The sequence below is a fragment of the Dipodomys merriami genome, unplaced genomic scaffold (genome assembly GCF_024711535.1).
Source record: "Dipodomys merriami isolate MVZ:Mamm:240054 unplaced genomic scaffold, mDipMer1.0.p SCAF_19, whole genome shotgun sequence".
Classification (NCBI taxonomy): domain Eukaryota; kingdom Metazoa; phylum Chordata; class Mammalia; order Rodentia; family Heteromyidae; genus Dipodomys; species Dipodomys merriami.
In genome coordinates, this window is record NW_027203270.1 from 8,190,190 (window position 1) to 8,207,389 (window position 17,200).

General features: G+C 45.9%; 1 protein-coding gene across 1 annotated transcript in view; it reads left to right on the forward strand.

Annotated features, from left to right (window-relative positions):
* The window catches only part of Mmp28 (matrix metallopeptidase 28), a 28,000-nt gene continuing 10,800 nt past the window's right edge, over window positions 1–17,200 (forward strand). The window contains exons 1-3 of the mRNA XM_070027171.1: window positions 1–330; window positions 13,681–13,760; window positions 13,921–14,108. Coding sequence (XP_069883272.1) covers window positions 217–330; window positions 13,681–13,760; window positions 13,921–14,108 — 382 coding nt within the window. The 5' untranslated portion in view covers window positions 1–216. The remainder of the gene's footprint in view (window positions 331–13,680; window positions 13,761–13,920; window positions 14,109–17,200) is intronic.

The window sequence follows — 17,200 nt, forward strand, 5'->3', positions numbered from 1 at the left end:
GCAGGCACGGCGGTGACTGGACGGCCTCGGGCAGGCGCAGCGCAGCGCGGCATCGACCCAGCGCGTGGAGCCCAGGCTCGGGTTGATCCCTCCGCCCCTCCCCACCCCGGGCCTTCTGCGTCCGCAGAGGGGTGGTACAGAGCCGGTGCATGGTGCTCCCCGATCGCGGGCAACCGCTGAGCGCCCGCGGATCCCCGCAGCTGGAGCGGCCGCGCCATGGTGGCGCACGGCGGCTTCCTGCTGCGCGCCCTGGCGCTGCTGCTGTGGGGCGCTTGGGACGCCGCCGAGCCCGCGGAGCGCGGAGACCCGGAGCTGCGCCAGGAGGCGGAGGTACGGGGTGTGTGCCTGGCGGAGGGAGGGCTCGGTGGAACTCGCCTGAACTTGGCAGGGGGCGGGGGCCACCTGGCCGTCCCATCCGAAACCACAAACTGCGTTCCTTTCTCTCTGTCCTCTTCACACTTGAATACACAAAGAGTTCCTGGGCCAGGGCTGGGACCACACAGGCTGGCCGGATCCGCAGAGATTGATGGGGGCGGGACTGACGGGATGAACTGGCACCCCCTCATCCGCATCGCCTAGGCTGGGGAGACCCGGACGCTCCTCCATCCGAAGCCCCCTGCGCCATGAGGGGAGCCCCAGCTGAGTGAGATGGACCAGCCTGGATTGAGGAGACCTCAGTCCTGGCTTCCTGGCCTGAGCTGTCCTGGGCAGGAGCAAGCTGTTCAGACTGCTTAGAACAGTTCAAGCTGTCAGATATTTCACCTGGATAAAGTAGGGGGAGAATAGGAAGAGTCTGTAGAGGTGCTTATTGGGAGCTTACAACAGTGCCTCGAAACTAAACTTGAGATGAGGGATGGACAGGGAGGCGAGCTGAAGCTCAAAACATTTCCCTGACATTCCTACCCCTGGACTGGGTAAGTTGGTGTGAGGTTAGGATTTGAGGCATCTGTTTGCTAGGTAAAGGTCATCGTTAATGACACAGCAGGATCTCTTCTTTCCCAAAGCAGCATTTCTGGATTCCTGTCTTAAGAATAGATCAAGAGTCTGTCTCCATATCTTCCCTAGTCCCCCCTTGCCTTGAGGGAGTCAAGGTAAATTGGGAAAACCTGTAGAATGAAGAGGGCTCTCTTTGGATAGCACTTCCTTCCATCTACCGGCTTCCACTGCTGCTATGGAATATTCGAAAATGACCTTGCTTAACAAGGGATCTTTCTCTAACTCCTTCAACCTCTCCCCTTCTAAGTGACCGCCCAGCCCCCCCCCCACTCTTTGCTCTGTGCTCTCCCTGTTTGCATATTCAAGAGTTCACTTTGTCTTTCTGAATTTAAACTCATACAACATCAAGTGCAGAGTCCCAAGATCCCAGGAGAAGATTCCATCTACCAAGCCAAGTCTTGTTAAGAGTCCCACTCCCATCTCCCCTAGTGTGGTCCCAGGCAATCCTTGGCAAGGGAACAGAGACAGTTATCACTGCTGCCTGTGCCTGTGGTGGCCCCAGATGGAGAGAATTTCATCCTGGGATGTATTTAGAAACTTAATATCTAGCAGACTGAGTTCCTTTCAGTCTATTTAACAACACCCTAAAATAAAATAAAACGAGGGGAAGGGGATTTTTAGCTCTGAGCATGAGAAATATTTTAAAAGTACAAACACTGTGGAAATGTGTACTGGGCATATAAGCATCTCTGCATGCCAGTTCATGTGTGCGTGTATCCGTGTTTCTGTATATGGCTAATTGCATGGACTTCCTGACCTGCCTGGAACCAGAGTAAGTCATTTAACTAGTGGAGGTTAGTCATGCCCACTTCCCAACACTGTTGTTTGCTTCTTTGGAGTTAGTGTGTGTAAAATATGCTCAGTATAGTACTGAGTACATAGAAAGCAGTCTCTTGAAGAAATCTGCTCTCAGTATTATTGGTGTTCTTATAATTATCCTTATTAGTATTTGAGAGAATAGCACCTCAGGTGAAAGCCATGGTTTGGCGATGATTACTCCTACAGCAGTAACACAGGACAGAATATATAAGGCAACTCTGCTCAGCAATGGACAACAGGCAGCACATGACTACCACTCCTAGGGATGGTGTTATGGTTATTAGAGCTACATTATGAATTACTTCCAGGTGCGGATGGTTCATGCCAGTAATCCTAGCTATTCAAGAGGCTGAGATCTGAGAATCACTGTCCAAAGCCAGCCTGGCTGAGACTTATCTCCAATTAAAAACTGAAGAGCCAGAAGTGGAGCTGTAGCTTAAAAGAGGTAGAGCATCAGCCTTGAGTGAAAAAGCTAATGGCCAGCGCCCAGGCTCCAAGTTCAAGCCCCAGTACCTGTTTAAAAAAAAGAAAAGAAAAGAAAAACTAGTGAAATAAAATGACCCTTTATTAAGTTCACACATATTGTGGACCAGAATTTTAACTAGGATACCTCAAGGCAACTTGTCTCTGCTCTGCATTGCCTAGAGATGGGCTCAACTAAAGTTGATTCCTCACATATCTGGCAGTTGATGCTGGCTGTGAGCTGAGGGCTCTGTCTCCATGTAGGCCTAAGCAGAGGATCTCTCCTATGTGCTGTTTTGGGCTTCCTTACAACATGTGGCTAGGTCTTGAGGGTGAGTGTTGAGAGAGACAGAGACAGAGAAAGAGACAGAGACAGAGACAGACTGAGATTGTATTCTTTTTATGACCTACACTTACAAGTTGCACAATATCAACTTCAGCTGAATTACATTGACTAAAGGAATCTGAAGCCCAGCCCAGGTTCCAGGACCACACTTAGTAGGAGCAGTGTTGAAGTCAATCCTTTTCAGGAAATATAATCATCTCAAAAGGAGTGCTTATAGGGTGAACCAGACCTTCACCTTAGTTCTTGGCTCCAGGAATATTCTCTACATGCAGTGTGAGCAACTAAACCCCAGGCAAAGCCTGGGTGGCAAAGTCCAGGAGCTAGATTCTGTGGGGGCCACATCACAAAGTAGGAACTACACTGAAGGGCGTGCATGTATCTAAGGACATGTATGTATTTGGTTGGATGCAAGTCCTTGCCTTTGGATCATGGTGGCCTGTATAGGGTGAAACTATGAAGCCTACCAAAGAACAGCTGTTGTACCCCCAAAGAATGTCTTTTTAAAAATTCTAGAAATTAATCAATTCTAGAAGATGTGGGAGGTATGGTCTAACCAAAATGGAAAAACAAAAACAAAAACCTTAAATACTCCACGTGAAACCATAGAGATGCCATAACTCAGGGTTAAGGACTCTGACCCTAGGATAAGACCTGCTTTAACAAACCTTAGAAATGGGTAGGCATAGGGGCTGGGAAGGTGGCTCAGTGGTAAAGCGCTTGCCTTGCATGCCTGAGGCCCTGGGTTCGATTCCTCAGCACCACATAAGCAAAAGAAAAAAAAGCCGGAAGTGGCGCTGTGGCTCAAGTGGTAGAGCGCTAGCCTTGAGCTGAAGAGCTGAGGGACAGCGCCCAGGCCCAGAGTTCAGGCCCCACAACCGGACCCAAAAAAACAAAAACAAAAAAAAAGAAGAAATGGGTAGGCATAATATGCTTTTTGTCCTGCAATAATTTCCTTAAAAGACAACTAACTGCTTTATAAAAACATTATAAATTGCACCTCATGACACATACAAAAGTTACAACAACAGCAACAAGGGATGGAGACAGGAAAATGGAATTCTGCTGAGATGAATTAATGCATTAGTGAATTGCAAATGTCAGATGGAAAGTAGGAAATGGGATGTGTCATGTGGGAAGTGTAAAGGGCGGTTATATGGATATAATATTAACTTTTTAAGTAGGCTAAAATAAGTTAAGAATGTGCTTAGATAGGGCTGGGAAGGTGGCTCAATGGTAGAGTGCTTGCCTTGAATGCCTGAGGCCCTTAGTTCGACTCCTTAGCACCACATAAGCAAAAAGAAAAAAGCCGCAAGTGGCACTGTGGCTCAAATAGTAGAGCGCTAGCCTTGAGCTGAAGAGCTGAGAGAAAGCGCCCAGGCCCAGAGTTTAGGCCCCACAACCGGACCCCCACAAAAAAAGAATGTGCTTAGGTAGATTAAGGAAGTCTCACGCATATGTATGCATGCTCACACGCACACACTCAAGTGTATACACACACACACACACACACACACACACACACACACACACACACATACCAATTAAAACAAAGCTTTGATAATGCCTGCAGACTAATTCTGTCTCTATAGGGCTGTATATCCTGGAAATTTTATATAAATGGAATTATACCAAATGTGGTCTTTTCTGAAAGAATAGTTGGAAATTTCAACACTTCTCTCCCAATAATAAGCAAAACAAGCAGATTTTTTAAAAAATCAAGGGGCTGGAATTATAGTTCAATGGGAAGAATATTTGCCTGCCATGCATGAGGCTCTGTGTTTGATCCCCAGAACCACAAAAAAATCAGTAAGCATGAAAAAGACTTGAGCAACATTGTCAACCATCTTAACCTAATTGATATTGACAGAAAATTACACTCCCAAAATACAGACTACACATTCTTTCCAAGTGCATGTAGATTATTTACCAAGATAGGCCATATGCTGACTCTAAAAGAAGTCTGAATACATTTCAAAAGTCAAAATCTGGCAGATTATGTTCTCTGACTAAAGCAGAATTAAATTAGAAATCAGTAATGATAAAAATATCAAGCAAAGCCCCAAATATTTGGAAATTAAATTAACTGTGAGCAACAAAATCACAAGAGAAACTAAAAAATATTGAAACTGAATAAAGAGCATTTTATCGTTATATGTTGCAGCTACTGCAGCACTGAATGAAATTTATAGTTTTAAAAGCCCATCATGGAAAACAGAAAGGTTTTAGATCAATAATCTAAACATCCACTTTAAGGAAGCTAGAAAGAACCAGGCACCTATGGCTCATGCCTGTAATCCTAGCTCCTCAGGAGGCTGAGATCTGAAGATCGCAGTTCAAAGTTGGCCCAGGCAGGAAAGTCCATGAGACTCTGATCTCCAATTAACCACCAGAAAACTGGAAGTGGCGCTGTGGCTAAAGTGGTAGAGCAGTCGCCTTGAGCTGAATTGCTGAGGGACAGCACCCAGGCCCAGAGTTCAAGCCCCACAACCTACAAAAAAAAGAAAGAAAAAGAAAGCAAAGAAAAGAAAAAAGCTAGAATTGGTGGTGTGGCTCAAATGCTATAGAACTATCATTGAGAGAAAAAAAAAAAAAAAACTAAGGGACAGCACCCAGGTCCAGCATTTAAGCTCCATTATAGGCACAAGAAGGAAAAAAAAGCAGCTATAAAGAGAACAGGTTAATCTCAAAGGGCACAGAAGGAAAGAAAGAATAGAAATAAGCTGTGTGATAATACACTCGTATTTTCCCCCCACTTTTCTTTTTTCTTTTTTTGGGGTCCGGTCGTAGAGTCTGAACTCTGGGCCTGGGCACTGTCCCTCAGCTCTTCAGTTCAAGGCTAACGCTCTACCACTTGAGCCACAGCGCCACTTCCGGCATTTTTTTTTCTTTATGCTTATGTGGTGCTGAGGAACCCAGGGCCTCAGGCATGCAAGGCAAGCACTCTACCACTGAGCCACCTTCCCAGCCCCAATGTGTTTGTATTCTTATACAAACACATTCCTCTATGCACACATGTATTAGTTTGTGCAGCTAGATATGTGTTGTTTTTTGCTTGTTTTTGGTTCTGTTTTTCAAGCAGGGTCTTGCTATGTTGTCCAGTCTGGCCTCAGTGTTTTAAGATTATAGACATGTGTCCCACACCCAGCCATGTCTGGCTGGTTGGATGTGATCTGTGTTCCCAAGTGTTTGTGTGTTTCCCCACATCCTGTGTGCATGGCTCTACAGGTCCCTTGTGTGCACAACAATAAAAGCTGAGGGTTTTCCAGAGTGGGCTTTGCCTGGGAGGAGATTTTCTGCTTACAAAGCTGTTATGAACAAGCTCATTGTTGTCTACTTGGGAAAATTAAAGCTGTTCACAATGCTTACAAGTAGGAGAAGCATCCGCTGTTGAGTTGCAAGATTGAGAGTTAGTAAATGACATCATTGCCCTGTACCCTCTCCCTGCCCCCACTCCAAGCCAGACTTTATCCTATGCTGGAGCCACTTCGGCTGTCCTAAGCAAGCAATCTATCCATCATTGGCTTTGCCTGGCCCTTCTTTAGAACAACCAGGCACTGGTTCTCGGTCCTGCTTTCTGCTCAGGGACCTACCATATGTTCCCAGTACAAGGTACTGCTGTTTGTTGCCCTGGGAAGATGTTGGCACTTCTGTGGACTACCTACCCCCATATGCAGTGTCTCTTTCTCATACCTTGGAGCCATTCATTTGACTTGTGAGTCAGAAACCCAGAAGCCAGGGGTGTGGAAGCCATTCCCAAGAGCTCAGTGTATAGTGACTCATGGGTATGGGGTGAATAGAAGCACAGAAGAGTCTCCAAAGAGTCCCAGAGGAACACAAGTTGGTGGAAAAGCATTTGTCAAGCCAGTTTGAAAAAAATCATGAAATCTGGCAAGAGCTCGGTAATGGAAGCAGGAACATAGCAGGGAGAGTCAGCGTACTCCTCCCTGACCTCAATTTTGGAGCATTAGCCCTAAACTTAGCTCTATATTTTAGTGAGGTCCATGTGCCCACCCATCTCAACAAATAAAACTGGGCGTGTTTATACACCTCTATAATCCTGCTCTAGGATCATAGTCCAAGGCTGGCTGGAGCAAAAAGTGGGAAACCCTATTTGAAAAATAGCTAAGGTAAAAAAGGACTGGAGGTGTGGCTCAAGTAGAAAAGCATTTGTCAAGCAAACTCAAGGCCCTGAGTTAAAGCTGCAATTCAGGAAGCAAGCAAGCAAGGAAGGAAGAAAGGAAGGAGGGAGGGGAAAAAAGGAAAGTATATTTTACATCTTCCTAAGGACAGAAAATGAAATATAGAATGAGATACAGCAAGGGTTTTGGACACAGCCAGACAGAACTTTAGGAACATGAGACTAGGGAAAATAAAAGGAGTGAGGGGGAGTCTGGTGGTAGAAAGTTGCTAAGCTGATCTAATTACAAGGCAATTGTGAAGTTGAAAGAAGGCAGATAGACTTTAAATGTCCCTACATCTGTCAAGGGCTTGTTGAGTTCCTGATTACTGGCAAATGTTTTTGTGTATAGAACATGTCAAGGCAGAATGCTAGTGATCATCCCTGGCATCTTGATTGGTAATGCTAACTAACGATGTACTTAAAGGATAAGCAAAACCAACAGCACCACTATGACAAGACCAAAATAATCATAAAATAGAACATAAAATGGGCCATATTATAGGGAAAGCAACATGGTCTTGGCATTAAGTTTGCCAGTATGCAATCTTTTCATTCTTGGCTTCATTCTTGCTGCTGAAATTCTAGGATGTAGAGGATAAATAGGGGGCTGAGTTCCAGAGTCATTTACCAAAGATCCTTTCTGGTGATAAATTTCTGTGACTAAACACACACACACACACACACACACACACACACACACACACACACACACACACACACGTGTGGTATTAAAGACCAAACCCAGGGCCTGAATTTCTGTGACTAAACACACACACACACACACACACACACACACACACACACACACACACACACACACACACACACACACACACACACACACGTACGTGTGGTATTAAAGACCAAACCCAGGGCCTGAAACATGCCAGGAAATGGCTCACTAGTTGTCCTATGCCCCTAGCCTTTTCCTCCCTCATTTTTTTTTGAGAGTCTTACTAACCTTGCCCAGATTGGCCTTGAACTTGAGATCCATCTGCCTCTTCCTCCCAAGTAACTAGAATTATAAGCATGTGCCACCACACCCAGCCAAAAAATATTTTTTTCAATGATACTTGGGTCTGAGTCCAAGGCCTCCAACTTGCTAAACAGGTGCTCTACTGCTGAGCCACGCCTCAGACTTTCCTGCCCAAGCTGGCTTGGAACCAGGATCCTCCAATCTCAGCCTCCTGAGTTGCTAGGATTACAGGCATGAGCCATGGACACCTGGCTCCCAGAACATTCTTATTGAATTTTCATAATGCTTCTGTGAGAAAAGTCAAGCTTTCCCCTTGATTTCTGCATTGGGACACAGGGAGGTTAAATAAGTTTGCCATAGTTCACAGTTAGTCAGATACATAAGTAAGCTACCATAATTGATATAGCTGGAATATATTTTAGGGCTCGAATCCAAAGGTCACATTTTAGGGAAGAGGATACTTAGGCTCAGAGAGATTGTACTCAAGACACAATGTTACTACATCAGGAATAAGACTCAAGACTTCCTGTCCAGTGGCTCTTGCACTGCCAGTCCTATGACTCTGAGCTCTGGATTTAGCCCTAGGATGCATCTTGGTACACTCACTGTTGGTCATACCCTGCTCATAAATGGCCCTTCCCGGGGCCATGTTCAGCCTCTCATGACAAGTCAGCACAAAGGTAGGACTAGAACCCCCAAAGTGGCAGTCCCATCAGCTAGCTGGTCCTGAAGAACTGTTTTCAATTTGCCTAGATACCACAGCCACTCCCAGGGACTTTCAGAGGTGACTCCCCAGGAAAGTGGCTCCGTCCATACCCAAGTGAATGAGCATGTTGGTGCAAGCTTTTTGACCAGGGCAAAGTGAGTCACCTAAGAGCCACAGCCCTGTAGCTTCTTCTATAGTCATTCAGCACCAACCTTGGGCTTTGCTGAAAAGAGGGCAGATAGAGACCAGGGAAGACAGAAAACCACACAAACTTCTACATGAACATTCCTCTCACTGCCCCTATGAAGAAGGGAAAAGATGACCTAGGCGAACTCGGAGTTCCTAAGACACCAGGAAAAGTCCTTCCCCTCCCCCACTTCTCCATCCCTTCCCCCGGGAGAAAAGGAAGAAATGACCCAGCAGGTGGGGGGGATGATAGAGTTAGGATGAGGGCTGTCTCCCACTTCCATGTCTTCTGTGCTTTCTCTACCATGAGGCTACCTTCTACCTGTTCTCTGCACCCCTCCTTTTTCTCCCACGTGTGGGGTGGGGTGTTCCTTTTACCTTTGCAAGGGGAAACTGGGGCACAGAAAATGGGCTTACTGTCAAAAGTTGGGGCTTTCTCACAAAAGGAAACACTCTACATTGACAGTAGCAAAGGTCCCCTCCTGCAGACTGTAATTTTTTTATTTTTTTATTTTTGGTCCAGTTGTGGGGCCTGAACTCTGGGCCTGGGTGCTGTCCCTCAGCTCTTCAGCTCAAGGCTAGTGCTCTACCACTTGAGCCATAGCGCCACTTCTGGCTTTTTTTTTTCTTTTTGCTTATGTGGTGCTGAGGAATCGAACCCAGGGCCTCAGGCATGCAAGGCAAGCACTCTACCACTGAGCCACCTTCCCAGCCCCTGTAATTTTTTTAATATATCCATATTAAGCCTAAGCTGAAGAGTCCATAAATCCTGATCAAAAGACTAAAATGCTTTTATGTCCTGTATTTCAAATGCCTTTTTTCATTCTTTCTATGCCTCTGTGTAGTGGTTGCTCCAGGAAGGTGCTCATTCTGCTCACTGGGAATTCGACCCTGCCAGGCCACTACAGGGTCCCAGAGCTCAGCACTGCCCCATTGATGGCCCTTAAAAAACAGCCTCCACCCCACCTTGTCTGCCAGAGAACTGAGGCTGCTGCAGCCCAGCCAGGAAACCGGAGACGCCGCCAATTTCCACTTTCCCCCACCCTCCTGCCCTCAATGCCCCCGTGGCTCCACAGTTCCAGTACCCCAGCCAACTCTCTGATAAGGGCTGGGTGGGGTTGTGGGGAGAATACCAGGGCAATGCCAGCCAGGTTTTGACCCATAACCTGGTGCCTTCCAAGTCACTTGCCCAGCAGAACTGCACTCAAAGGAGATAATCATTCCCTAGATATTCATTGCCTAGAAAGCCCACTGTTCATTCTCTCCTGAGAAACTGAAGAGGCTAGGAAAGAAACAGGCACCTGGCTGAGGAGGGCAGGTACCAGGTGATCGCCTGAATTGAGTGTTCTCAACTCTGTTGAGTTGTCCCTGCTTTATTCAAAAACACTTCCTACTCACGCCTATAATCCAGGCTACCCAAGATGCTGAGATCTGAAGATTGCATCTCAAAGCCAGTTTAGGCATGAAAGTCTATGAGACTCTTATCTCCAATTAGCCACCAAAAAGCTGGAAGTGGAGCTATGGCTTAAGTGGTAGAGAGAGAGGAGGGAAAAGAAAAAACTCAGGAACAACACCCAGGTCTTGAGTTAAAGCTCCAGAACCAGCACCAAAAAAACCCCACAAAAAACAAAAACAAAAACTACCCATGTTGCTGTTGGACTGCATTCCAAAAGTGTGTAGTTCATTTTCCCTCCAAGGTGAAGAATGAGATCACATATTTATTGAACACTTACTCTGTGCCAGGCACTATGTTAGATGTGCATTACTTTATTTCATCCTTTGAGAGTCCTATGAAGTGTGTCTCACTCTCACGCTGAGATAAAGAAACGGAGGCACAGAGCAGTTAATTAATTTGTCCCCAGCCACCTAGCAGACTCAGGATTGGGAATAGATCCTCAATCTCCAGCCCTGTGGCTATTCCATGTGGTCACATTCTTTTGAACATTAAGTTATTTTTCTGATGAAGCCACAGGATCCCCTTTAATCCGTTACACATCTGAAAGCAATGCACATTTACAAAAGGGAAGAAGAAAACAACACTGCTGACATGCTAATAAACCAATACAGAAAAACAACACAGACTAAACAACACAGACTTGGAAATTGTACTGTTGTCTAGAATGAAACTCCTTAGGGAAAATGGCTAGATGAAAGTGGCCTTCTGTGGAAGTTGGGTGTAAATGAAATCCATAAAGAGGAGGCTGGACATGTGCAATGATTTAGGGACTTGCCAGTCCTCTCAGTGTCTAGTTTCATTCCCAGTCATGTGTTTTCCTTGAGGCAGCAATTTTGATTGGAATTACTATAAGACACAGAGCAAAGAAGCCAAACTTGGTGTTGTATGCATGTAATCCCAGCATTAAAGGAGGATCCTAGTCGGGAACCAGTGGCTCACACCTGTAATCCTAGCGACTCAGGAGGCTAAGATCTGAGAATTAGGATTCAAAGCTAGCCCAGGCAGAAAAGTCCCTGTGAGACTCTTAGCTCCAATTAACCACTAAAAAAAAAAAAAAACAGAAGCAGAGCTGTGGCTCAAAGTGGTAGAGTGCTAGCCTTGAACAAAGAGCTCAGGGACAGTGTCTAGGCCCTGAGTTCAAGCCTCATGACCAACAACAACAAAGGAGGATCCTACAAGCAAGTTTGTGGTAGCCTAGGCTAACCATAATCAAGTGACGGTTGATCACGAAAGAAAACAGGGAGGAAGGGAAAAGGAGGAAAAGTTCAAAGGAAGATAGAAAATTGTTTCTGTATAGATAACACAGGAGAGATAAAAATCAAAAGCCAATTCACGTCTGCATGAGAATTAAGCAGTAGAGGTATCTTTTTTCCTTTATCCAAGGTGACATATATGGGGCTTTATCAGTGAGACAGGCAAGCAGGGATCCCCTCAGGAAGTGGTTCGTGACAATACTGAACCACTTTTCTCTTGAAGAACTTGTTCATTTGGAGAGCAGTGCAAGACCCTGAGACCATGAGACGTTTGCTGTATTACACTGATTTCCTTGGAGGGGAATTTACATTATCTCCGTGTTGAAAGATGGAGCTGCTTTGAGCTCTCAGCTCACAAGTCAGTATCACTTCAACATTACCAGGCGATACCCCAGGCTGCTGCACCTGGTCTCCCCTCAGGTGTCCTTAGACAGTACACTTCTGAGCCACCTGGAATTCTTCTTTCTTGCATTCTCTACAATGAATCCATCAGCAATACTGAAATTAACCTACACTTCCTACCATAGCCTATGGTTCTGCCTCTCTGACTTCTCTTCACTCTGCTTCTTTGCATTCCTGGGGCTTGAAACCAGTTCTTGGACACTCAAGGCTGGTACTCTACCACTTGAGCTGCAGCCTCACTTCCTGCTTCTTTCTGGTTAATTGGAGATAAGAGTTTCATGGGCTTTCCTGTCCCAGTGGGCTTTGAGCTGTGATCCACAGATCTCAGCCCCCTCAGTGGCTAGGATTACAGACCTGAGCCATGGAGCCACAAGAGCCCTCCTTCTGTTCCTTAATCAGGTCAGCATAAGGACTTGCATATGTGTTGTTTCCTCGGTCAGCAATGTCCTTCCCCATCTCACTACATGGCTGGATGCATGTTGTTCTTTCTTTCTTTCTTTCTTTATTTTTTGGGTCCGGTCGTGGGGCCTGAACTCTGGACCTGGGCACTGTCCCTCAATTCTTCAGCTCAAGGCTAGCGCTCTACCACTTGAGCCACAGCGCCACTTTTCTTTTTGCTTATGTGGTGCTGAGGAATCGAACCCAGGGCCTCAGGCATGCAAGGCAAGCGCTCTACCACTGAGCCACCTTCCCAGCCCTGCATGTTGTTCTTTAGGATACAGGTCTAATATTTGATCCTGGGCAGAAGTGTTCCACTTAGACCTCCTGATTTCTCAGACCCATCATCCAGCTTCTTCAGAGTGCTGTTTTGTTTTTTTTTTCTGTTTACTTGTTACCTGTATTTTTAATTGTCTCTAGCTATTCATGCATGCACTCTTTAAGTAAATAGAAGAAGGAAGGTTTAGGTTTCTAATTCAAAATACATGTTTCTACCAGGCACCAGTGGCTCACACCTGTAATCCTAGATATTCAGGAAGCTGAGATCTGAGGATCATGGTTTGAAGCCAGCCTGAGCAACCAAGTCCATGAGACTCTTATCTCCAATTAACTACCAGGAAACTGGAAGTGGCGTGGTGGCTCAAAGTGGTAAAGTGCTAACCTTGAGCATAAACACTCAGGGACAGCACTCAGGCCCTGAGTTCAAGCCTCATGACCAACGAAAAAGAACCCACATTTCTACAAAGTCAACTTTTTATATTTTTGATAAGGTTGGGGATATGTGCATTTTTATGGTCATAGGGCCTTGAATGTGTTTGCATGGGGGGCTGGGCAGAAAGAGTTCGGGAACTAGAATTTGAGAAATGATTCCAGATGTGGAAGATTGACAGCACCTGATCAGTACCTGAGCTTTGTCTACAGGGATCAGATTATTTCAGAGCAAATATGATGTGGTGTGTATTTATATCACACATCTAATAGCTGCTGTATGGGATTCCACCTTTGTGATTGGTCTATGTTAAGTGCTTTATTAGTGCTATTATGGTTAGTCCTCACCAAAAAAAAAAAAAAAGTGGAGTGAGTACTTAATGAAGTCCATTTTATGGTGGAGAAATTTGTCGTTTAGAAGGAGGATGCAAGCTGGAGTTCAGCTGTAGGCCAAGCTGAGTCCAGAACCCATAACTGTTCAGCATGCACACTAGATATCTAATAATGCCTCAAGATAAGCAGGCCAGACCTTCAGAAGTAATTGAGTGAACAGTTTTCCTGAGACCATCCAACGAGTCAATGATGGCCTAGAAATAGATCCTTTGGACTTGGAATTCTTTCAGCTATAATTTACAGGGCATCTTGGGACAAGAGGAGCATGAGCAGGATATATGTGCCTTGGCCCCTCGCACGCCAGGGGAAGGGACAGGATGCTGTGTGGTGGGAAGGGCTGATGTTCCACTTTCCCCCAGGCCTTCCTGGAGAAATACGGCTACCTCAATGAGAATGTTCCCAGAGCTTCAGCCTCCACTCGATTCAGCAATGCGCTCAGGTAGGATGGAGGAATGTGGAGGACTTGAGGGGTGCAGGTTACATAGTTCTTACTTTTCTCTCTTCCTGGAAGGCTGGCTGGCCATGTCCCCTGGAAAGCAGTTCTCACACTGCCACTCACCCCTGGCTCTGTGATCCTTTATTTCAATTCCTCCTGGCAGAGAGTTCCAGTGGGTGTCGCAGCTCCCTGTCAGTGGTGTGCTAGATGGGCCCACGCTGCGCCAGATGACACGTTCCCGCTGCGGGGTGGCAGACACTGGCAGTCATGCAGCTTGGAGGGAGAGGATCAGTGCCCTGTTTGCTGGACCCCGGGCCAAAATGAGGCGCAAGAAACGCTTTGCCAAGCAAGGTGAGTGCTGTTGAATTCTAGGTTGGGATCCCCAATACACTGAAGCCCCACCTTCAACCAGAGACCTTTCCCTAGTGCAAAGAAAGGGTGTCAAATAGGACCTGTTGACTCAAGAAGCATAATTTATGCTGAATACAGAGATTTAAAACTCAATTGACTTGCATTGGTGAATTTTCTTTGTGTAAGTATTTTCCAAATCAAGTCCCATCAAATCCATTTAATTCCTTGATTTTTTTTTTAAATGCAGGGCAGTTAAACTGTTGCCAATGTTTTTCATTTCTGTTTACTGAAATTACTTCCATCAGAATCAACTCTTTTTCAGAGTAATTATTCAACAAAGTTATGATACATCAATCAGTTTTATTTTCTTCGGAGCACATTTCTTTAACAGCATTATTGAGATGCAGTTCACTTATCATGCAATTTATCCATTTAAAGTGACCAAGTCAGTGATTTATTTATTTTTTAGTATAGTGCCAGAATTGTGCAACCATAACCACAAGTAATTCCTAGTTCCAGAACATTTTCTTTACCCTACAAAGAAATGCATGCCCCTCGCAGTTGCTCCCTCCTGCCCCTTCCACCAACCCCTATCAACTGCTTTCTGTATCTGAGGATTTGCCTCTTCTGGACATTTCATTGAACTGTATTTTACACATTACAGTGTCTGCTGTGAATTTTTTTCTTTGTAGTCTTGTTTTTTTCTCTTTGGTTCCTTTTCTTCCCTACCTTCTCCCCTGTCGTGTGTGTGTGTGTGTGTGTGTGTGTGTGTGTGTGTGTGTGTGTGTGTGTGTGTGTGTGTGTGTGTGTGTGTGTGTGTGTGTGTGTGTGTGTGTGTGTGTGTGTGTGTGTGTGGCGCGCTCACACAAATGCCAGAACTGAGGCTTGAACTCAGAGTCTCACATTCTCCCTTGGTTTTTAACTCAGAGCTGGCATTCTACCACTTGAGGCATACTTCCATTTCCAGCTTTTTGGAGATGACAGTCTTGTAGACTTTTCTCCTGGGGCTGGCTTTGAACTGAAATCCTCAGATCTCAGCCTCCTGCGTAGCTAGCATTACAGGCATAAACCACTAGCATCCAGTCTCCGCTGCCTTTTCCTTCCTTCATTCCTTCCTCTCTCCTTCCCTTCATTCCCCCTTTCTCCCTCCATCCTTCCCTGCCTCCCTCCCTCCCTCCCTTCTTTCCCTTTTCTTTTCCTTTCTTTCCTTTCTTCCTTCCTTCTTTCCTTCTTCTATTTCTATTTGATTCTCTCTATACATATTTAATGTCGTTCTAGGGACTTCACACTCTACCACTGCCATCCTCCTCCCCCTCCCTCTACCCCCTCTTTTTGTTTTTTCCTTGCCAGTCTTTGGCCTGGGCACTGTTCCTGAGCTTCTTTTTGCTCAAGGCTAGCACCCTACCACTTGAGCCACTGAACCCCTTCTGGCTTTTTCTTTTTTCTTTTTGGTCCGGTCCTGGGGCCTGAACTCGGCCTGGGCGCTGTCCCTCAGCTCTTCAGCTCAAGGCTAGCACTCTACCACTTGAGCCACAGCACCACTTCTGGCTTTTTTTCTTTTTGCTTATGTGGTGCTGAGGAATCGAACCCAGGGCCTCATGCATGCAAGGCAAGCGCTCTACCACTGAGCCGCCACCTTCCCAGCACCCCTTCTGGCTTTTTCTACTTATGTGGTACTGAAGAATCAAACTCAGGGCTTCATGCATGCTGGGCAAGCACTCTACCACTATGCCACATTCCCAATCCATCTACTCTTATTTTTTAAGCCAAATATTCTGGGGCCAAATGGTACAGATCTAGGATTTGTGAAGTTTTGATTCTTCTGTCATTTTTTTTGAAATGACTTTTTACTTTGTGTAATTTTAGTATCATCATTGCTTTGATTTCAATCCATTTTTCCAATTTTCAAGATTTCTAACAAGATGAGGGTTTTTATTTCAGTCAGTTCCCATCTATAATTAATTTTACTGTGAGAACTTTGGGCCTTTGTGGCTCTTAATTGTGCTAACTACACTTATAGGCAGTATTTATTATGAATGGGAACACAGGCACTGTTTGTGTTCATGTCTTAGCTCATCCTTAAGGGAACTGTCCACAGCTGGAGGGCAGCTGTTTCACATCCAGCTGCCATAGGTTGTAACCTATACAGACTGAACCCATTCCTGCCAGAGCAAAGTGTCAGCAAGGAGGTCCAAATGTCCCTCGTGTCTGCATGTTCTGCATCTCGGGGCCTGTTTCTGGGGAGTGAGAAAGGTAGGAGAGGAGAGGTGTGAAATCAGGATTTTTTTTTTTTTTTTTTTTTTTTTTTGTCGGTCGTGGGGCTTGAACTCTGGGCCTGGGCGTTGTCCCTCAGCTCTTCAGCTCAAGGTGAGCGCTCTACCACTTGAGCTACAGCGCCACTTCCGGTTTTCTGGTGGTTTATTGGAGATAGGAGTCTCACGGTCTTTCTTGCCCGGGCTGGCTTTGAACCGTGATCCTCAGATCTCAGCCTCCTGAGTAGCTAGGATTACAGGCGTGAGCCACCAGCGCCTGGCTGAAATCAGGATTTTTGATAGAACCATCATCCCTGGAGCCAGAAGCCCTGGTTCAAGTCTCAGTTGCATGACCCTGGCCATGTCACAGCTCCCAGGGGTTCATTTCCCCATTCTCCCTTGTACTGGATGCCAGTCTTCTTCGGTTGCAGAGAAGAGCCATCCCTGAGTACCAAGTTCAAAAGCTGGTGAGAATGAGTAAAAACTAGGGGTCATCTCAGAGTGTCTTGATGCCCCACTTGGGCATCCCCTGAGTTCAAGGATGCTTTTTTAAAAAGAAGCATTCTCTCCCCCCACCCCCCTCCTCCTCCTCCTCCTTCTCCTCCTCCTCCTCTGGGCCTGGGCACCATCCCTGAGCTTTTCTGCTCTAGGCTAGTGCTCTACCACTTTGAGCCACATCACCACTTCTGGTTTTCTGGTGGTTAATTGGAGACAAGAGTCTCATGAACTTTCCTGCCCAGGCTGGCTTTGAACTGTGATCCACAGATCTCAGCCTCCTGAGTACCTAGGATTATGGGCGTGAGCCACCAGCACCTGGCTCTGGAACCTCATTTCTCTCTC